Below are 24,119 nucleotides of genomic sequence, written 5' to 3' on the forward strand. Positions count from 1 at the left end.
TTTTATGTTCATTAGAATGTATAATGTCATTTAAAAGTAAAATTACATTTTAAAACTTTGTTTGAAGTATTTATTCTGCATGTATCTCAAAGTATTTATTCTACATGTAAATAAAACATGTTTAATTTTTTAAAGAAAGTAAACCGTTTTTACTTAAATAGATTACTTAGTATTACTATAAATAAATCTCAATTTAGAATTTTTTTTTTTAATTTGAAGTACAAAGCAAATAAAAATATTGATTTTAATTATTTCTAGCCCCTTTATTATTGAAAAAACTGCTTATACCTAAAATTTATTTCTTTTACTATAAAAGATTATTCTATGTTCATGGTAAAAATGAATTATTATTTTAATATTGGCGCATATTTTGTGCATCAAATTTGTATGAGCTTGAAGAACATTTAAAAAAGGATCTGACTTTGGTAAATATATAACAATGGCATTCTTATACAAAAAACGGAAAAACAAGAAAGTGTGAAAGTTGTGCTCCTTTATTTGGAATATAAAGAGTATGCAAACGCTTATTGAATTGATATTTACAGTATATTTCTATCTGTAGGTTAAAGGAAGTAAACTGCTGTTTACATTGCATAACCATGTTAATCCCACGTACTTTTCATGCAACAGTAAGTATTTGTAATGTTGTCAAATTAAAAATTCATTTCAATAATATACATCTATTGGACTAAGTAGAAAATTTTTTTGGGGTAAACCATAGTCCCTCATTCAATTACAAAGTAAAATCGACCATTCATGATAATTTAAGAAGCCTAGGTTTAATCTCGAAGCTCAACGTGAAGGTACCTCATGTTCTTATGGAAAGAAATTTATGCCATTTAATAGGGGTCTGCGATTTCCTTCTCAAACATCAAGAAAATTATCCGTTTTTGAAGCGCATTATCACTGGAGTAAAAAAAAATGAGTTGTCTCCAATAATGTTCTGATTTCTACAAAATTTAGATAGTAAAACCTTCACTTCAAATGAGGACAAAAATCACTTGGATGAGTTTTTTGCGAACAAACATTTTATAGGTAATGGAAACATTCAACTGCTAGAAAGATAGCAAAAGGAATTGGACCAGAATGGACAGTATATAATTTAATAAAATATTTATTTACTATAAAAAAATCTTTTCTTAACTATACTTTTTTAGTTTTATTTTAACTATAAATATGTACAAAAATATGAACAATTATATATTTTATAGCCTTTTAATTAAGAGAAATAAATATTTTAAACTAGAAAAATAAAAATGCTTAGAATTTAATCAAATAAGGAAAAACAAAATTTTAAACAAATAATTCTCTCTACTTATGCTTGGACAAAAGCAAAAGGAATAAAGAACCCATATTTCCCCCTGGAAAACAAATATTTATTTCTCGAGTGAGGGTACAAACCTGTGTCCTTGAGAAGATGTTAATTCCGGGAAAATGTGCCTCTTTGAACGCTTAGCCAAAGGACTCTATTTAAAAGTAGAGAATTCAAAGCTACTTTTAATCTATAAGGCATTGCTTCAGATGTGGTTCCCAGCTGAGGAGATAAATAAGTGGGGGGAGGGGGAATATTTTCTGTTAGAAAGAGTGCAAGGGATCACTAATACAAGTCACACAAAAAAAGCTTGAGATTTTTGTTGCTTGGAAAGATTGTTTTTTTTTTAAATAATTGAAAACTGAGATTTATGAAAGCATATATTTCCAGGGTAGACCTGTCTTATTCCTAGTTACACCAATATATGCATTCTTCCTTTAGATGTATTTTGTCAAATTAAACTTACATATCATAAGTATTAATTCCTATTTGACATTTGAAATTGCTTGTTTATGAATAAATAGTGTTCAGTAATAGCTTAATATATCAAATTTTTAATAGATTTATCCATTATAAAATTGAAACAATATGACCGCAAAAAAGCTTTATACTTAAATAAAAAATAAATCATCCCAAATTTTAATATAAAATCAGTTTTTATTAAAGAAATTATTTACAAAAACAAACAAATCAAAATTTATCTACAATTCATAAACTTCATCTTCAAAATTTCTGTATCTAAAAGCTACATCATTTCGTTGAGTTGTCAGTCCAAGGTGATTATAAATATAAGCCTGAAATAGTTAAATGATTTTCTTAAACAGAGAAAAAAAATTCAATGAAATTTAAATATTTCTAGTAGTTTAAAAACTGTAAATAAAACTTCTCTTTTCACTGTGGTAATAGATGCCCTGCTTTGTCTTTTTAGCATCTTTCATTTGAAGTGAGAACCATTAAAAAATTTTGCCCACTTATTTCAAATATTATTTTTTAATAAGAGAAGATAATGTTTCAGAATAGCTTGTTAGAAAGGGGAAAAATGAGACTTCTTGTTTCTATCACATTTTTGTTTTTCTATATTGTTTTTAGAATTTTTTAAGTAGTAGAAAAAGATTACGGGTGAATTGCAAAAAAAATTTCTATCTCTTGATTGTTAAAGGGAAAAAACATCTTTTACACAGATTATTACCGAAATTAACAAAAGCCATAATTCTTATTATTTGAACAAAATCTTAACTATGAAATCCTAATAATAGTTGGCACTTTTCAAAACATATTAATTATTTATTATAAAATATACCCACAGTTCCTGTATAGAAGCAAAAGCCAGCTCTTTACTCGAATAACATTAGATTTCTCTATAATGCAAGAAGTATAGTTATGATTCTATTTTTAGAGTATTGTGTAATATATATAAATATCTAACATAAAAAGCTTCAATTAATCTTTTTATGTTATTCCTCTTCTGTAAATCCTTTTCTTAAATTATTACTCAAAATGAAACGCTTCCTCACACTTTAATTCACATCCTGTCCTTTAATCTATTTTTGGCTCAAGTATGCATTAATTAAAAGTAAGACATTTTTACCTTTGCTCTTTGTGGGAATCGCGCGACCTATTTCATAAACCAATTACAATTACTAAGATTTCCCTTATTCCCTAACATTTATGCAGCAGAATGACGAATTTGTGACACACACTCTCTCTCTCATCATTCATCTCATAATGACAGAATAAAATTAATTTGCTCTATTTTAAATCTTGTGCCTGTTTGTCCAGCTTGCACGACTGTCGTCATCATATATCATTATGGGTTCCAGAGGACCTGTGATTCTCCAGTGAAAAAAAATAGCATAGAGGCAAAATTATAATCAAACCTTAAATATATTTTTTTCTTCCTTAGTAGTTGAAGGGGAAAATTAGTATAATTCTGAGTATCATCTTGCATCATTGCTTTTCTTTGATGCAGGTGTTTCACCCATCTTAATCAAAAGTTCTGATAGTCAAATATTCTTTTTTATCTTAGCTTTTCTCGTTATGAAATTCTTTATTTTGTCTATTAATTTATAGAACAATTATGAATATGTATATTAAAAGATGAACAAAGAGGTAGAGAATACTTAATTTAAAAAGTGACAAAGAAATAAAGAAGTAGAGGTATAGCTATGAATGGGCCAAACGAGGTAGTGCAACAGGGAAGGGGCACCCAAAATTCTTTCTAGTTAAATAGAAATTTCATTGTATATTAAAAGTATTAAATTTCCAGTGAAGGGGCCCCATTTTGTGTGTTTTCTCTGGGGCATCTGAAAGTCTAACTACACCACAGTTAGAGAGCCCTTGGACCTCCGGACTCATAGTTTACCAAGTCTAGCAGAATCACTGAATAAGTTTTTGAAGTTTTCCTACTAGAAAATTACTAATTTAAAAAATATTTTTTAGACTTTGTAACCTTACATGTTTGTCTTTAAAATATCAAAGCATTTGAGCCAGTAATTTTCCAGTAGCAAAGCTCCAAACAATACCCACAGCTTGGATCAGACAATACTTAAATAAATAAAATTATTAACTACAAGTACAGTACCTGCCAACAAAGAATCGATCTCATTTTCATAAATGCTTTTATTTTCTTAAAGTATTCAAAGGCCTTATCGCTCATGGACAAAGCAGCTTCGATGTCTGGAAAATTTTAAAAAACATTTTTTATTCATTTTGAATATATTAGCACCATTTGAAATTAAATTACTGTTCACAAGGATGCCAACATGTTGTAACACATTATATTGGTGTGAATTCTTATGAACAGTTATTAAATTTTCCAAAGGCTTTGTTGCTTTTAATTAAAGATCCTATTTTAAATAATTACCTTTTGAAGCGGTCACAGAATCTTTTTCAATTTGAATAGCAGTCATTGCTAAACATCTTCCATAAAGAAAACAGCAATTTCCTCTATCATATGAAGTGCCATGAGTTAGAACAGAGACAAAAATTTCATCTAGTAAATCTAACGCAAGCTTTGGCAGCCCAATTTCCAACTAAAATAATGCAGAAAGTTAAATTAATGAGTTAAAAATTAAGCATAACCTAATGACCAATAACAGCTAACTTAAACACAGGTTTTGTAACCCCTAGACGAAAAAGTTATGGGTCCTTTCCTGGTCCTACAATAATAAATCAAATAAAAAAGAAAACTAATGATTACATCATATGTAGATTGTAGATATTTTAAATATTTATTTCCTACAACTTTGTATAATTATTAGTAAAATGATATAAATTGTATCAATTAAAGACAGAAAAATTAGCATTCAAATGGCTTGTAGGATCAAAAGATATTTTATATCATTCATAAAATTACATTAATAGGAACAGATAAAAGAGAAAATGATAACAGGAATTACAAAAGTATCCAACTAAATTATCATAATCTGCAATAATTTTCTTTAAATAAAGTTAAAGAAAAAAAGCTTTATTAATTTCATTAAATGTTGTATACAGTATAAGTTTCTGGTCACTACTTATCTTGAAAGTCAAATTGACCCAACTAACTATATTACTATGAACAATACTGCAATGAGGCACAAGTAAGTAAACTTTCTATAAATATTCATTCTGATTCCAGTAAGTTAGATCAATTTAATAATTGTTTCCTCAACCTGACAAATCATGTACAGATAAAAAGATAGCTGTGTTGTATTATCATTTGATAATAATTAGAATTAATATCAGAAAACTATAATATTAATTTGATTTAAAAAGTATAATATCAAATGTAGAATAATACCCTTTATTTAACTTAATATTTTAAGCCATTTTTTATTATATAGAATTGACACAGGTAAAGAAAAGCTCAAATAATAGAAGAAGAAAAAAACTTTTTTTAGAAAACTACTCTACCTGAACAGAGGCCACTTGGAGAATCGTTAATGATTCTAAATGCAATAAATGATGATTTTTGCATTTAGATAAACACATCATCAATGTAGGTAGAATGACATTATTATTTGGAGTTGTTGATAATAATTCAATCCTGAGAAGAAGTACCCTAAAAATATGAAAATTCTTAGTACACATATAGCAACTAGCAATATTAAAAAAATTATTGACAACTGACTCACAATACCTGACATGAAAATGTGGTGCAACTGGTGTTATTTCACAATAATCTATCAACTTTTTTAAAACATTATCAGCTTCAGCAGCATTACCTTGTTTATAAAGCAGCACTGCTTTCCTAAGATAATAATATTAATGTTACATAGTAAATAAAAACAAGTATGAATAAAGCACAATTTTATAATAAAATTATTCCAACAACAGCCTGTTATGAGCCATAGAGTCTAAGAGGTTGAACTTTCATGGCTCACCAAGGTGAAGACTTCACAATTTTGTGAATATTTGCAGTAATGTGGTCAGTATTATGCTCAGGTCGCCTTTACTTCCCAGACCAGCTGGTACTCATTAATCTAAAGCTGGTTGGTTTCAAGCCACCACTGATGATTGTACCCCAGTCCCTCATAAGGAGAGTTTTAACCACTGAATTATAATAATCAAGAAATGAAAAGACAGTAATATGTCATTTTATGACAGCTGCAATTTTTGTTTGTAAACATAGGAAGCATAAAATTTTTTTTACGTAATTCAATGAGCTCTACTGACTGATATAAACTTAAATGTACTTTATAGAAATAATGTTAGAAATAGCCAAATTATTTTATATGTGTTTTTAAATTAATAACATTATAATGTGTTTTAAAATTAATAACATACAGTAAATAATTAATTGTATTTATGATTAAATTGAATAAAATTTCTATCAAACTCATTTTAATGAAACTTCAAAAATAAAAAGTTGCTTCATGCCAAAATTGCAAGTTCTATGAGCTTGTTGTCCTATTTAATTTCTACCAAGCTTTTATTACAAAACTTAAGGATTCCATCTTTTCTTTAAAATGTTATTGCAAGTTTTATTTTACAATAGAAGTGCACAAAGAAATCAATTATTAAATTAAGTGCAAATAAAATTAACATAAAACTTACATGACTAATGTAAGATAATTACAATAAAAAATAAACTCAATGTTTGGATTTCCTTAAAATTGGTGTTTTTAAAAATTTTATACACCAACAAATATTTTTCAAAACTATTACATTACTTTATACTCCATTCAGGGCAATAAAAATTTGCGAAAGACAAGCAAAATACACTTAAAAAAAACTAAATTTCTTTTTTTTTAAAATTTACAATATGAAACTACATATAAATATACAACACAATCTTAAGTTTTTGAGAGTTTTTAATCAAAACTAGCTAATTTAACATTTTTATAATAATTGCAACAAAAAAAATACTGTCAATTATTACTGTTTTGAAGAAAAACAAATTTTAATTATTGTTATAATTGTCATTAAATAATTGTTTGTGTGCACAACTTTTCTTCAAAAATATTATAACGTCCTTCAAAATTCCTAAGTCTAAAAAAACATTAAAAACTGACTCCAGGCTATATACTACATGGTAAGAGTATATAAAATAAAAAAACACTCAGAGTAAAAAAAATGATGCACTTTTATTTTTGAGTTTCTGTAAGAAAGTAGAACTACTTGAAGCATATGCAACATAAAAAGTATTAAAAAAAATATAGGCTATTATTAAGAAACAAAATATTTTTTTTAATACATTTAGTTTGATTATTGACAAACCTAAACTGAGCTTCTTCTTTGTCAAAAATTGCAATGCCTCTTTGAGCATTTTGAGCTTCTAACCATTTTCCTTGATATAAAGCTTTATCATATTTTATCACTAAATCAGCTTGTTGCCATATACTACTGTACTCTGAATGTGAGGGAAATAGTTCTCTAGCAAGAGCCAACACTCGAGCTGCATCACAGTATAAACCCTAAAATGATGAAAAATGATAATAAAATAGTTCATCATTTAAAGTAAGTTATCTATCATAGTTGTCAAGATAGCAATTATGGTTGTTCAGTATACATGTTCTCGAAAATGATAATTAGAAATTCAATTTCTGTAATACATTCTCATTATTTAAACCAAATTATAAAAGCTTTTGATATCTATAAGTACTAATAAAAAAAATTTTTTATTCAATTAGCTTGACAGTTTAATTTATCATGTTCATATCAAAAGAAATGGAAGAGAAGAATATGAACATTATTTACTAAAAGAATTAAAATTCTTTTGTAAAGTACACATCTGACAAAATACAAGATTTATAAATTTTTATCACAGGAAACTTTATTATAGATGCATGTTTTTATTGAAATAACTATCATGGATGAATAAAAAACGTTATACCACTCTTAAACTTTTAGACCCCTAAATACTTTAGCAAGAACTTTTAAAAGGACTCATCAATTTGAAGAAACCTTAATTTTCTACCCCATCTATATCATGTTTGCCTTTTCATCGTGGCCTCTCAGAACTGCAGATAACGTATGCTTTTAGAATTTCTATTGATTCAGAAATCATTCATAGTCCCCAGACTGAAACTATTCCTCCAAACAACCTTAACTTTTTTCATGCATTTGTGCCAATTTTATAGCATAAAGAGATGAGTGAAAATTCCACAAAAATCTCTACTATGCTTAGAATTTAATCCAAAAAAAGCAACCATTAAAAAAGATAATAAGAAGCAGACAAATCGAAAGAGGATACTAGTATTTATTAATTTTTTTAATTCATTTTAAATAAAAATATACAATTTTAAAAATGATTTAGACACAAAATTGAAATCATCTAATTAGAGAATTAAGTTTTCTGTAAAATCATAATTGTTAATTTAATATTCAATTTTACAAAAATAATGATTTAAGAGCTTTAATAAGAGCTTTAAATTTCATTAATTAGGTATTTCATCATATTTAATGTTCAATGTGTATTGCAGTAATAAGAGGTTTGATTAGAAATTGTTCTTTATTTACCTTCTGCATATGCATAATTCTTAATAATTATTTGTGAATTAATTAATAGACATATACAAATAAAAATTTTTTTAGTAATAATGGATGTTTTTGCTTCAAAACAAATTTGAAATTTTAATTAATGCTTCTTTTATATATATATATATATATATATATATATATATATATATATATATATATATATACAGTAGAGAACCAATTATCCGGGATGCTCAGGACCATCGCTATCCCGGATATCTGAATTTCCCGGTTTTCTGGATCGACCAAAAAGTGTCGTTAATGGATGTTTTACCGAACTCGAAGTAAAAGGAAAAAGTGTAATGCATAAAGTAAGAGAAAAAAGATAGGTACTCCTAACTTTAAAAAGAAAAAAAAATGGTAGAAATATAAAATTTAAAAGAATAAAAAAAATTGCAAGCTTAGACAAGAAAATCAAGTTTAAAAAATACAAAATTCTCATATTTATTTTTTAAAAATAATTACAATTCCTAAATTAAATAATATAAACAAAACCAATGATTAAATAACGCAATATATTTCATACCTAATTATACGGGGAGAAACGATAAAATAAAAGGAAAACTTATTAATCTAAATAAAAACACTTGAAAATTATCGAACCGAAACGATAGTTAAAAAAGGCACTAGCATAAATATTAAAACCCGGAACAAGGCAAGATCAACAGAATTAAAAAAAAAAAAAACCTAATGATAAAATTTATGAATAAAAAGAATTAATTTATTGAGTGCGAAATTTATCGCGAAAAGAAAAAAAATCTAACGTAGTGGAATCAGAAAAACAAAACTGTAATCTGCTTCATAAAATAATCCTATGTTTAAATTAATAAACAATTCTCCTTTTATTTTATTTTTTTTGTTGATAAAAACAAGATTTTTAATTACAGCAGATGTGATTCCACACCAAGAAAAACTTGCAATTGATACCGCACTTCCAAAGAATGAGAATTTATTCAAGAGATAAAGATTTTATTTTTATTAGTCGATGTCAAATAAATATATTTTTCTCTTTGCTTTTTCTGTTCACTGATATGCATGCAATGCATTTTTCCCACCCCCCTCGTAAATCAAACAGAAAACGAAATCAGCATGCCACACCCTTGAGTTTGATTGACGGCCTAAAGGAAAAAATAAAACATTCCTCCCTTTCCTGCCTTCAAGGTCACGGAGGAAATGACGTTTCTCTGTGGTAAACGGGGGGGAAATTTTCCCCTTCCTTACATTTTCCTCTACTAACTTCAAGGATGAGTCCAATTTCCGCTTTTTTCGTTCTAGTTTAAAATCGTTCTAGTTTAAAATGGCGGGAAAATCGAGCAAAATTTTTCCCGGTTATCTGGATACCGGATAAATGGTTCTCTACTGTATATATGTGTGGCACTGAAACACAGCAGCGTCTCTTGGAAATGGGCGACAGGGCAGATGCACCTCATATAGAGTCTCGTTTGAACCATCATGTTGTTAAGCGTTATTAAAAAGCTGTTACGTGACATTAATTATGTTATTCTTCAATCTCTAGAGGCCACCACATCAAAACACGGAACCATGATCGGTCATTTTAGTCTTTAAATTCAAATCAGTTAGGGTTAAACCTTTTATTTCTAAGCATGTACGGAAATATTAAAAAGGGTACAATAAATGAAGTCAAAGAAATAGGAAGATTTATTGTTTTGATAGTGCAAAGATTTAGAATGGAAACCCATCATTGTAATCCATGCAAAAATCCAACGTAAGATGTTAAATACCCTTTATATAAATTAGTAAGATACCTATTTATTTGAATTATCATAGGTCTCTTGGATTATCTAGCCTTTGAAGGCATATTATTACATATATATTTGTGTGTGAGAGTGTGTAATTCATAATTCAATGTTAAAGTGCAAAGTTTTCTGTTACAGCAGCAAATTGTACAGGTTTAAGAAATAATGATATAAATGCAAGTATTGAACAATTCTTACTTCAGAGGCAAAACTCATAGCAAGATTTCTTAATGCCAAACAAGTGCCTTCTCCAATGTGATACGTACCACCTCTAACAGGATCCGAAGTATTCAAAAATAAGAGCATTTGACTAGATAAATGCATCATCATACTGAAAAAAAATTTCAAACAATTATTAAGAAATCATAAGCAAAATGTAAATTTAAAAAAAAAAAGAAAAGAACAAAGGTGCTAACATGAAAAGGAAAAAAAAAATCCAGTAGATTATACAAAAGGTATAAATTTCCTGATAACTATAGCATAGTATCTGAAAAATTTTAGACACAGGTATTTTTTGGGATATTTACTGCAATATACTTATTCTTACATGTTACACTAAACTATGTTAACTAATTATGTTACTAACTAATTACAACTATGTTATACACTAATTATCAATTTAAACTGGTTGCAATATTTTAAATTTATGATTAATATTGCACAAATTTCACTACAATAAGTCTTAACATTTATAATACTTTTAAGTTCATCATTTTGAATACTTAAATAGATTTAACTTCTTTTAAATAGTTAAAAAGTTTTTTTTAATCAATTTTTAAAAAAGAGAGTTTTGAAAAATAAAAGAGAAATTTAAAATGCCAGAATATTTATGAAAGAAAACTTTCTAAGTGATTACTGTAAATAACTTATTTAACAGTATTATTTATTTAAATACTCAAGCAAGCAATTAAAATATCTGCCTTGATAGGTTTTTTTTCTTCTTAAACATAAACTTTCACAATTTTAGGGAATTTTCTAGAATATACAAAAACCAAGAAAATTTATGATCAAGCTAGTAGGCCAGAAGAAACTAGCAAAATCAAGAAATCAATTGGAAAATCCAGGAAAATTGACAATTAGGAAAATATATTGGCAGCTTTTTTATTGCAGTATCTTATCTTATTAATATTTGTTAAAAAAAAAACTAATTCTTAAAATAAGATCTATTAAAAGTAAAATTTTTATTCATTACTATTTAATTAACTTTTATACATTCAAATACAAAAACTAAATAAAACAAATCCTGATTCAAAATTAGCCAGTCCTTTTCAAAATAAAATATTACTTATCCATCTTATTTTTGGGAAGAATGTCATTAAAATTGATAGGGTTAAAATCGTAAGTGATGAAAATTTCAAAAATTACTTTTCCTTATTTAAAAGAGAATTAAATTAATATAACTAAAAAAATTCTAGACCAATATGTAATATTCAAAACAATAATAAATTACTTATAAAGCTGTGCAACTCCCCTCTTTTTTACAAAATAACACAGCAGAGTTGAAGAAAGAAGCATATACATTACCTATGCCCATAATAAGACCACAATCCAGCTCTCAGAGCATAAGCAGGACCTAATAAATCAGCCATAGAATGTTGACAATTCTGCACATCACTTTTAGTAAGTAATTCAAAAACACTGAGGATGGCGAAAAGAAACAAAACAGTACAGTTAGGACAAAAATTAAAACATTATTTACATACGCATCAAAAATATATTGAAATAAAAAACTGACTATAGTATAAAGTTTACAATACCTTGATGGAGAGGCAGTAGTTAAAGATTTCAATCTAGTCAAAGCTTGTATTCCAAGAGAAGCCAAGCACTGAAATAATAATTAATAAATGAACAACTTTGATATGTTAATTTATTCCATTCAATACATATATTCTTTAACAGCAAAGATGGGAATAGAAACTTAAAATTTAAAATTCAGTATTTAAATTTGTAAAAAATTTACTTGCTAAGTTAAGATTTTTAAATTGCTGATGATTTTCAAGTTATTTCTAATTTGATTTATTAAATAAAATTACTTTCACACTGGTTAACTTAATTTAACAATGTGTGCCTTATTTAGTTACTTCTTTATCACTAATGTTTGCATGGAATTAGAATTATGTGAATTATAAGATTAGAAACCAAAGCTGAAACAACACTAAAAAAAAGAGACTGTGATTTTTAAAACACAATTAAATTTTAATTTTTATGCTTTTTAAGTAATTATATAAATAGATAATAAATTGAACAAGACTTTTTCCTAATTTTATAATAACTTCATTATTGCACAAATAATCAATAGCTAATGCTATTGCAATCCTTATGAAATCACAATACAAATGGAAGTGAACAGAAGAATCAATGCAGAATTAAAATTAAGTGTTGTTACAAAACTTCAAAATTATTGACTACAGAACAATTTTTCAGAAAATTGTCCTAGGAATAAAAGATTTGAGCATTTCTATTTTTCTGTATAAATTTTTAGTGTTTGTCATTTAACAATAGTGTTGGAGCCAGTGAATAGACAGACTTTAGATACCTTAATTTAAAAAGTTTGAAAAAATTGCATACAGAAATTTGATAAAGATATACTTATAAAAAAGGTACAACTTATTATGTAAAGATTTTTCTTTAAACTCTGACTTAACTAATAGTGAAACATTTCATAAACGACTTTCAAAAAACTTACATTTGATATTCACTATCTTAATAAAATCTTAGAAACTTTTAATTCATTTAGCAATATTTATAAAATGCAGAACAATTATACAAATTATAATTTATACTTCATTTGATTAAAATTCATAATGTAATACTGTTAAAGATGTATCAGTTTTTTAGCCAAATTTTAACCATAAATCTAAAAAAAATTAAAAGCAAAAATTCATATGTATTTTCTAAATGCTTTATGCAATTATATCTTTTATTTCCATTTTATTAAACAACTAAACTGAGCAACTTACACAATTAACGATTTTGAATAAAGAAATAGATAAAAAATGAAGACAAACAAATAAAAAAAAATTAAATCCAATCCTTAGTTTATAGAACAAAAAAATAAATAAAAAGTTACTTAAAATCTGACATAACAAAGACAGAAAATATAAATAAAGAAAATTAATAGAATAATAAAATGTGAAACACTTCCCAATTAAAAAAACATGGTCCAAAATATGCAATATATATTATTTAAATTTTTAAATAAAAAATTCAATTTTTAAAACTTAATTACGCAAAGTCCAAGGTCAGTTGATTTTGCGACAGATCTTTCAATTAAAACTTCTTTATTTTCTGAAGTTAGTCTATAAAGCCAGGCCTGAAAAATAAGTAAAAAAAGGCAGTGAGTACGCAGCTAAAACAAATTAACCGAAGAATAATTTTCCTTCGCATATTAAAACATTTCATTCATATTTTAAATTATAAATTTTTATTCTTCCTAAGTAAAAAGCAGCACAAAAATTTCAGATAATTTTTTCTCAGTTTGAAGAATAGGTATTTTCTTCAATTAATAATTTCACTATATACGATAATTTCAGTAATAATCATTATAACTGATAAAGTTGTATGCAAATTATAAAAAAGCATTATATAATAAAATAAAATGTGGTACTTTGATTGGTTTTAGGTAAAAGAAAATAGTTTGATAAAATATCCAAAGACAACAAAAAAAGAATGCTGAAATAACAAAATTATTATAAAAATTAATAAACACATATCAACAAAAATTTTGTATTAAATAATAAGAAAAGCACAGCAACATTAATTATTGACAGACCTCAAGACATTTAAAAATTAATCTTTATTGAAGAAACATAATCTCAAAATTCTTTGGGAAAGATCTTGTATATAAAGCAATAAAACTTTCATTTCATAATAATTCTAAGTGTATTGTGCTGGTTATCATCTACTAAGTAAATAAGGGCTAAAGATGATGTTTTAAGCAATACATTTCAATTTATCTATTTTGACTTTCTTGATTACTTAAGATGAAAAAAATGTATATTGCGACAAACTCTCCTCTTTCCCCCACTACAGCGCCTCTGGTGGTGAACGAAGACAGTCTGCTAGAAAATGACGTTAAGTACGGAACTTTAATTCAAGCCCAAAACCCCCTCTTCCAAATTCTTGTTTTTTTTAATCCTTGTTTTATTTTATATGTGTTTTGTCCTTTTCAATAAATATTTAGAGATAGATAATTTCTAGTCTTTCATTATTTATGTGAATTGGTAGAAATACAAATAAACCTAAACCTCCCCTACAATATGAATTTAAAAAATTTTAAGAGATTTTGAATTATTCACTTTCTTTGTGTTTTCTTGTATCTATACATATATATATATATATATATATATATATATATATATATATATATATATATATATATATATATATATATATATATATATATATATATATATATATATATATATATAAACACAGCACATATATTTTGAGTGATTACCACAAACTTTTGCATAACAACTTAATTTCTGATCAGAAAAGTAAATTATTAAAATTAACTAGCGTAATTTTTATTTTTATTTTTAGAAAAATACCTAATTTATAATAAAGGAACAGGAAAGTAGTATTAAATAATAATAGTAATAACTAAAAAAAAATTAAAAATAGTTTATAAGTAATTCCTAATTAAGCCTAAAATAAGTAATCTATAATATTTAAATATGGTATAGTTTACAAAGATTTCTTACCAATGAATACTGTAAACACACATTATCATTGACCTCTTGGGCAACCATAATTGCTTCATTTAAAGCTGCAAGAGCTTCATCCCTGTAATTAAATAATTTTAACAACACTGAATGATGTAACTAAATATGTACTTCATTTATCTCATATATCTGTCTCGTCATTTGCTATATATATATATATATATATATATATCTAAATAATTAATTTGATTATTAGCTTTTTTACTTCATCTCATATTTATTATTAATTTAAGCTTAGGTGAAGCTTTTATTTTATGGAAATGTTTTATTAAATTTGTAATCACATCTAAGTATGTAAGTATATCTATTATGTAAGTATATCTAAGCATGTAAGTATATCTATCAAAAATGTTTCATACGAAAAGTAGATATATGTATCTATGTTTCATACAAAAATGTCATATTTTATTCAAAATGATAATGTAAAAAAATCAATAAATCTTTCAAAAATAAAATAAAAAGAGAAGAAAGTCATATATATAAAAAAAAGGAAATCGCATATCGGTGTAAGAATCTTGCATCTGACTTCAATGTATACATTCACTTATATATTAAGAAGGTGGCAATAATATTTAAGGTACACAATATTTCACAATTTATGGATACCTTAGGTACAGTTGAAATCTTTGCCCCACATAGGGGGCACAAGTTTGCCACGTCAGATTGGAACTTTTTTATAATTTCTTGTCAGCAGTGAAATAAATAAAAATGAGATGAAATCAAAAAAGAGTAACTTGAATATTTTGAAAATACAAGATGTGAATAATGGGAGTGTATTTTCAACATGCATTTTTTTCATAAATTTCTATTAAATCTTACAAGTGACAGCATTTATCAAACGCCCAAAAAATAATGTAGCATATTTTTATTTTCAATTTATAACTCAAAAATCTTTTCTTTTTTTTTTTAAATATCATAACAAGAAAAATTTATTTACTTCATAATAGTTCTCAACTTTATTTGTATTGAACCAGTTAAAAGCACATACTTTTACCCTTAATTATATGCTTTAAAATTTAATTATCAAGCAATAATTTTTTATCTTGCATAACAGCAAAAATAAAGATTACAATAGAATAGAAAGCAACTTAGAAACGAAAGTAAAAATTCTTAAATTGGAGAAAAAATAAGAAATTTTTGAGATTACAAAATAATAATAATTTTAAAACAGAGCAAAGAGAAAGTTTTACAAATTTATAATATTCATAAATTTGGGAAATTCAACACATTCATCCTAAAATCAAATCTGTAATTAAAATTAAGTTTATTTTACCATATATTTTGATTTTCTTAAACATTCCAAATAAATCTATTTCACTTTAAAAGCATTTATAAATTATTCTTTCAGCAACTTAAAAATTTGTAAAATCAAATGACTGACAAGTTAGCAAAGTGTTAACATTAACAAGATTATAAAATGTTAAAAAATACATTCATTTCCTTATGTGTCCTCTAAACTGGTTTGATATTCTTGAAAGTTTTATTATTTAAATTCACACCTAATTTGACCATTTCTAATGATTTTTCTGTAGTTTATAAATTCTAAAATTTAAGGAAATTAATGCCTTAACATAAATTGAGTATAAAGATTGTCATGATTTTACTTATTTTAAGTTTTTTTTCAGTTTTCAGCTAAATTTAAAAGTAAATAGCACAAATTGAATGGCGAATAGCACAAGTCATATTGTAAACAGTACAAGTACAATAATAATATAGGAAAACATGTCTTTAACGCTTGACCATAGAAATAAATCTGAAGTAGTAACCAGGAAGCCTTATAACTAATTTTAACTTCCAGCACCATCTGTGCATAACTTTAAGTTTAAAGGTTAAGTGTAAAGGTATATGGTTAACTATCAATATTTTTGATGCTCTTTCGAAGTTCAAATTAAAATGAGTCTATAAAAAATATTAAATAAAAATAGCACTATGGCAGAATAAATTAAAGGTGACTTTTATCTTAGTCCGACTCTATATTTAGCAATATGGATTATTTTTTTTAAAATGTTACCTTAAAAATTATAGATATCTGATTGTTATATTTAGCTAAATTCATGACACCACAACTTGCACTTAAATTTTATTATTTTTAATGTTTTTACTAATATTGCTTACTTGTGGTCAAATAAAGCATGTAATATTGCAAGATTCAAAGCAGCATAGCGAGAACTTCTACTAAGATCTTCTGAAGCTGTTGTGGCTTTAGTTTCCTGAGGAACAGCTGTATTACGGTCAAAATGATGATAAAGATTTTCTCTAGCTCCACAATATTCTCTCACTCTCAATGAATTAAGATAACTCAAATAGCACTAAATAATAAAGCGAAAAAATACATACATAAGCATTGCAGACTGCAGGTGAATGTTATTTGCAGTTTATATGTGTTTTAAACTTGAATTGATGTTAGCACAATTTTAAATATTTTTAAAAACATACCGAAAGAAAACAGAACTTTCTAAGCTATTGAATTATACATTAAACCTGTAAAGAAAATAAAACTAAACATTAATACAAGACATGGGGTGGGTTAATACATGGGGTGGGTGACAGTGATGGAGTTTCAATTCTAAACAAGCTGAAGACCCTTTCTTTCTCCCATAACATACACTTGCAATGGATCCCATCTCATGTCGATGTTGAGGGTAATGAGATTGCTGACTCCTTGGCTAAGAGCGGAACTGATCTGCCCCTGCATTCTTCGGCATCTCTGACTTTTTCGGAGCTCCACTCCCGTTTTAACAGGCTTCGTGATCCTGTGGCCCCTCCAGTTCATCATTGGTATCAGTGCAACCGCCCAGGTGGCAGCCTGACCCTTCAGTGCAGCAGGCGGGATCAGACGGTTATATCAAGATTTCGAAGCGGTCACCTAAGAACTATGTTGTTCAATAATGGTTCAAGAGTTTTCCCTGTTTGCACTAAGTGTAACGACCAACAAGCTACTCCTGAACATATACTTCAATGCCTAAATATCTCTAAAGTGGACCTCTTTTCAGATCCGCTTTTTGTTACAGACTTGCTCAGAGTCTCTGGAGTCATGGACTTGGTTTAGCTCTGCTAACCGTGTGTGCCAGCAACAACATAGTCTCAAAATTGACATATTACTCATACAAGACACTGGTCTAAAAAAGCTTTGCAAGTATTGCCAAATGCTGACTTTGGTGTATGCAAGCAAAAAATATTCTTTAGTTTAACAAGGAATCATGAAAAAATAACAAGATACAGTTGTAGGTCTTCAGATTTTAAAAAATGTATTAATATTAGAAACAAGTCAAGAAATATAGACCTATACCGAAGTAAATTAAAAGTAGAAAATTTGAGATTATCTGTGTTTTAGGAAACAAGAACAAACATTGAGGAAATGACAGTGATAGGTTTTTCAGTTTTTATGTCTGCGCGTACACAACTTAAAGAGACTTGTTTAACCAATTTTCTACCTTACTTTTAAGACACATTAAGTACAATTCAAATGTTAATTTTCTTCGTTTTCATCAATGGATGAAAAAGTAAAACCTCTATCCCTCACCTTTGCTTGAACTAACTCAGTAAATATAATAACCAACAGCATGTGAATCTAGGTTCTAGTGGAATTCACCTGGTAGCAGGACAGTAGTTGTTCAATCAACTATTTTTCTTATTTGCTTATTTTAAATTATACTAGGATTGTTGGTGTTAATCAACCCTAACCCTTACAACATAAGTTTAGAAATTAAGTGCTACATGCAAACATTTAGTTTAAAAAAATTAAGTATAACGTGTCTAGTACAGAGTTACGAGCTCTCTAATAAAACTAAATTTTTATAGATAAATGTAATATTATTAATTAGCTTGGTAATATACTTATCAATTCATCAACAACAAAACAAAACAAAAAAACTTTTACCGCTTCATATAATTCAGGATTCCCTTTCAAAAGTTCTTTAATTTTTTGCTGTAAATCAAATGGAGATAATGCTGCACTCTCATTAATTTGTAACAAAGCTGCCTGAAAAGTGAATAAAAACAATATGAAATCTTACACGGATGTGTTTACAATTTTGACTAAAATTACAAAATCGTATAAAATGTTTCATTACTTGTTGTGCTATAAAAAATTCAGCTTGTTTCTGGGAGGCAAACACCTGGCATTCCTCATGATAACTAGAAAATAATAACAAAATTAAGCAAAGTATAAGCAAGGATTAAAGAAGCAGAATAAGTGGAATTAAGCAAGGATAAAAGAAAAGAAAAAAAAATTAACATACCTATCTTCTAATTTTTCATCAAGTGCAGAATCACTGCAATTGATATCAGTGCTGTCGTCAAGACATTGTGCAAATGCAGCATCGAAATAAACATGAAACTTATGACACAATTTAGTGACAAGACTAAACGATAGCTTATCAAATGCTAACAGCATATGTCGAATAAATAATCCTACAGAAAATAAAGAAACAATGACATACAAGATTAATGCATGCATGATTAATGTATGAATAATGTAATGAATAATATAATGAATAATATAATGAATAATATAATGAATAATGTAATGATTAATGTATGAATCACTGTATGAATTAAAAAATAATAATATTCAGTAAAAAAGTTTACATCATTACTTATTTCTTTAATTTAGAAACAGGAAATGCAATAATTAAATTCATATAAAGTTTGTCCATTTTAACAATGATTCTTAAGGAACAAGAATTGAAGAAAAAAATGTGTGTGTGTTTTTTATCTATATATCTTTAAATTTAAAGTTGATAAGTTTTGATAGACTTCGAAAAATCTATAATCTAAAATCTATAATGAAAAATCTATAGGTAATAATAAAATATTTTTTGTGTTGTGTTTATTTTTCAACATCAATAGAAATATATTTATAAAAATAATCAGAAAATTATTAAATAAAATATGGAAAATTAAGAATGAGAAGAAGTCTAAGCTTGTTGAAATGTAGGTATCAAACCTCTCATCTGCAAATAAAATAATTTTTACAGTGCATGCTAGGTGATAAATAAAATTATAAAATTTAACAATATATATACATAAAAAAAGTAAAATTCTATATTTGAAAGAACCACTGTTTCTGTGATTCAATTCTAAGTGAGACATCATTCTAAAATATTTGTTAGTAGCATTCTATTAAAGTTGTAGAACTAAATAAATTCCATAATTAAAAAAATTCAATAAAAGTTCTCTAATTAAAAAAAAAAAATTCCAAAAAGATTTTGCATGGCAAATTAAAACTTTCAACAAACAGAAGTACTTTTCTAAAGTTATGAGAATTTTAAAAAAGTAGAGTTCATGGGGATATTTGATAATTATAAAATACCTGTTTTAAAAAAATTATTAAAAATGTACATTTATATTACATTCCTAATGTGCTGCTCTTGACTAATATTACTACAGTTTCAAATTGAAAACAGAAAATATTTTTTTAAGCCAAATATTATTAATCTATGTCTTTAAACAATAAAGAACACTAAATCAGCAATACTAAATAACAGCAAATAGTTTTTTTTTAACAAATATTTGTAATTTTTAAGACAAATATTTTTAAACAGTTTGTTAAACATAATTTATAAAAAAAAAACTACTTTTTTATGTATGCCAGGTATACATAAAGGTAGTATACTAAATTTTTAGTGAAATAAGAAAGTAGTATGCTAGGTAGTTTATTAAATAGTTTTTTTTTTATGGACATCTTTTGTTATGTATATTTTTTTACCACATTTTATTCTAGATTCTAACTGTAATTTTCTTATGCCATTAATGTTATCTTTTTTTTTACAACCTAAAGTTTTTTAATAGTATAATGCATTTCTTATTGTGATGGTATCATGATAATATTGCTAATCAAAGACAATTTTTCCCATTTTTAGAATTTTAAATCAAATACCTAGTTTACTGCTTTTATACATAAATTATATCTTATAAAATACCTAATATACTGCTTTTATGTATAACTGGTAGCATTGGTGCAGGTTCCACTAATAGAGAATCCAAGGTAGCGATGTAATCCATGATTGCTGCAACCCCATTTTTTCGAAGTGTCTCTAACCTAATAATTATAAAACACGTTAAACTGATATAAAATCATTAAACTGATAAACTCAAAAAATTTTAATTTGATTTCATAAAGATATAAAAATCAATACTTCAGTGTTACAGAGACCACAAACAATCATTGCAAATTGATTGAATAGTTGGTCAGAAGAGTGAAAACAAATTTAAAAGGAAAAAAAAAAGTTAATTAGTTTTATGAAAAAATGCAACTGTGAATAAATTAATTAATTCTTTGTCTGAGAGTAACAGGAATTACTTCAATTATTAATGAATACAAAAGGCAAAACATCTTCAACTGGTCGTATGTAAAGAACATAGAAAAAATTTAATATTTTAAATTTTAAAAAAAATAAAAAAGAAAGGAAAGAAATCTAAATTGAAATAAAACTAATTTGTTTCTTTCGAAACAGGATCTGAAATTTAATTACTCATTTGTTTAACCAAAATATCAGAGCTTGCTTGTAAACAGTGTTAAAAAACAAAAAATTATAAAAATTTTTGGAAAAAATTAAATTAAATAGTCTGCATTGTCCACGTACTCCTTTTTATTCCTATTATATTATTCTTTTTATCCAACTTATTAGAGTGAAATTGTATTTTTTCACTTATTGTGCATCAAAAATATAAAATGGCAACAATACCAAAACTCTATAAAAAAATAAACAAATAAAAATTAATTAAACATGTAAGGCACATAAAGAAAATAAATCCATTTAATATTGAATTGATGATTTTTATAATCTTTCGATAGTTCTTTTTTTGTTTTCCCATTTAACTATTTAATGATTTCCTTATTTACCATTTATTACATAAAGTAAGAAGTAATTGTCTAGTAATAAGCCAAGTAATAAGTAAACTTTGAAGTAATTGTCTCATAGAAAATAAAAAAAAAAGAAAAGTAGTTCAAACATAAAGCTTAATGCTTTATAAATGCTCAAGAAGAATTTAACTTTTAAGTAGAATATAAAAATTTTCAGGGTCGGTAAATGGTATATGACAGAAAAAAGACTGAAACATAAATTCAGTTTATAGTTATATCGAAAGCTAAATTATAATTCTGAGAAGCTAATTAGAATCCCTTCATGATCTTAATTTGCTTTCCTCATTCAACAGATTATGGATAGATAAATGTGTATAAATTATGTACGTTACAGAATCATTTTCTAGTTGGAGTTCAGAACAATAATTTTGTATGTAACTAACATTTCATAAAATATAATCTTTTATCTGCATAAATAAAAGAAAAATATACTGGAAAAAAAATGAGAAACCTTAAAAATAATAGTTTAAAGCCAAAAAACTCACTTAGGGATGAAAATTTTTAAAGAAGCTACGTGAAAAAAGTAAACAAAAAAATCTGTTACAGAAATATCTAAACAGACATTTAAAATACAGACAAATTAATAAAATGCAATTAATATGCACGTAAAATGTAAATAATAAAATGCAAATTAATAAAAATACATAGGTAGAAATAAAAAAACTATATATTCATCACTGCTCTGCAATTATTTTTCAACAGTATTTCTTATCGCACTAAATAAAACACAATAATACAAATACAATTAATAATGAAATGTAATAATAACTCATTGTGTATATCATGTACTAAGCATATATCAAATACTAACAATTACATTTAAGCGTAAAGCCCTATAACACGGAAGTATCGATATATATGTCATTCAGAAGTAATAATTTGTATTTGTAGTAATAGCAAAACTGATATTAAACAATTAAAGTAAACAGTAATAGCTTCAAGCAAAATTCAATTTATATACTTGCAAAAAAAAAGAGCTTGTATGAAAATTTTAAAGGGACGATATCCATATCGGTACCTACACCAAAATCATCGCCAAGATTTTACAACTTCCCAACAGTGACTTGTCATAAACTAAAAATAAAATCACAGAAGGGAACCAACTCAAACAGTATAATATATAGCCTTCCCAGAGAAAACATTTATAAAAAAAAAAAAAATTTTAAAAATTTTTGCAAGTTTAAATCTTTTTGCCACCTTGACAAACGTAGTTGGCAGAAACAGGTACCGATGCGGAAACATCCCAATTCCTAAGAAGTTATAAAGAGTTGTACCCACCTATTGACAAAAAACTGATATGTTTTAGGATGCATAATAGGGTGAATAATGTTGATCAATCGTTTTAAATCCATATCTGGATTCTATAATAAGGAAGAAACAGAATGTTAAAACAACATCGAATGGTTAATTTTAAAAAGTAGGCATTTATTTGTGAAAAAAAATTTTTTTTACATGTCAAAAAAGAGAGCTTTCAAATAAAATAGGCCATGATTATGAACTAATAAATGAGAATTTCATTATTTTCTGAGTTTGTATTTTATAAAATCACATAGCTTTAAAAGATTCATTTTTAAAAACATAAAGTTTTTTAACATATAAACTATTGCAGAACAAACAAAATCTATACAGAAAAAAGTTGGATTTAACAAATATATAAAATTGAGTTAAACTCAACATCCAGGTTTGAAAATGATTAATAAAACAATTCCATATCGATTAAATTTTACTTTAATAAGTAAACAGAAAAATAGAATGAGTTAACAATTTTATAAAAACTATTTTCTATGTTTACCACGATAATTTAAACCATCAACTTTACAGCATACCTAATAACTTTTGTAACACTTTTTTAATCACAAAAAATATATAATTCCCACATAATATAGGATCCAATTAGAAAAGTACCATATAAACATGAATTTAAAATAGTAATATGTACAATATTACTTGAATAAGCTTCAACATAGTTGACGCAAAATCTCGATTTTGCTGATTAGTATGTTCCCACGATGCATCGTCTGATCTTTGACCATGTCGTTTTTGCAAAGATTTATGTCGCACATAGCAAAATTCTTTTATTAAAACTAAGAGCGAAATTTTGTGAGCTGTTACATAGTCTTTTGATGATTTTGATATAGATACTGGAAGAGGAGGTTCCGGGGGTACCATTATGACTATATTTGATAATAAATCAAGTTGTATGCATTTAATTTTTCAAATGATCCTATTCAAATGAGAAAAATCAAATTTACGGCAATGTTCGCCACTTCTTTCAACTATTTATTTATTTTAAATATCTTCGCTCCAGTCCGGCTGCTTATTTCTGCTTGACAAGATCCTAATTCAAGAAAAGCAGGATATCATAAATTTTGAACTTCTAGCTTTCTTATTATTAGAGATCTACTTGTTGTTGTTGTAGCTCATTTACGTCGCACTAGAGCTGCACAATGGGCTATTGACGACGGTCTGGGAAGCATCCCTGAGGATGATCCGAA

At 26.3% G+C, this 24,119-nt stretch overlaps 1 protein-coding gene across 1 annotated transcript; it reads right to left on the reverse strand.

Annotated features, from left to right (window-relative positions):
- Positions 1 to 1,949: 1,949 nt before the first annotated feature.
- On the reverse strand, positions 1,950 to 23,970 carry ida (anaphase promoting complex subunit 5 ida). The gene is made up of 18 exons (XM_043047537.3): positions 23,572 to 23,970; positions 22,903 to 22,985; positions 20,681 to 20,799; positions 18,998 to 19,169; positions 18,830 to 18,893; positions 18,637 to 18,738; positions 16,872 to 17,065; positions 14,736 to 14,817; positions 13,259 to 13,342; positions 11,787 to 11,854; positions 11,554 to 11,667; positions 10,228 to 10,360; positions 7,013 to 7,209; positions 5,433 to 5,543; positions 5,207 to 5,354; positions 4,176 to 4,344; positions 3,894 to 3,988; positions 1,950 to 2,106 (listed from the first exon to the last, which is right to left on the reverse strand). The coding sequence occupies exons 1-18, from the start codon at positions 23,791 to 23,793 to the stop codon at positions 2,014 to 2,016; spliced, it is 2,250 nt and encodes a 749-aa protein (XP_042903471.1). The 5' UTR covers positions 23,794 to 23,970; the 3' UTR covers positions 1,950 to 2,013.
- Positions 23,971 to 24,119: the final 149 nt, after the last annotated feature.

Source organism: Parasteatoda tepidariorum, chromosome 8, assembly GCF_982258835.1.
Source record: "Parasteatoda tepidariorum strain Cologne lab strain chromosome 8, Ptep-v5.0, whole genome shotgun sequence".
In the NCBI taxonomy this organism is placed as follows: domain Eukaryota; kingdom Metazoa; phylum Arthropoda; class Arachnida; order Araneae; family Theridiidae; genus Parasteatoda; species Parasteatoda tepidariorum.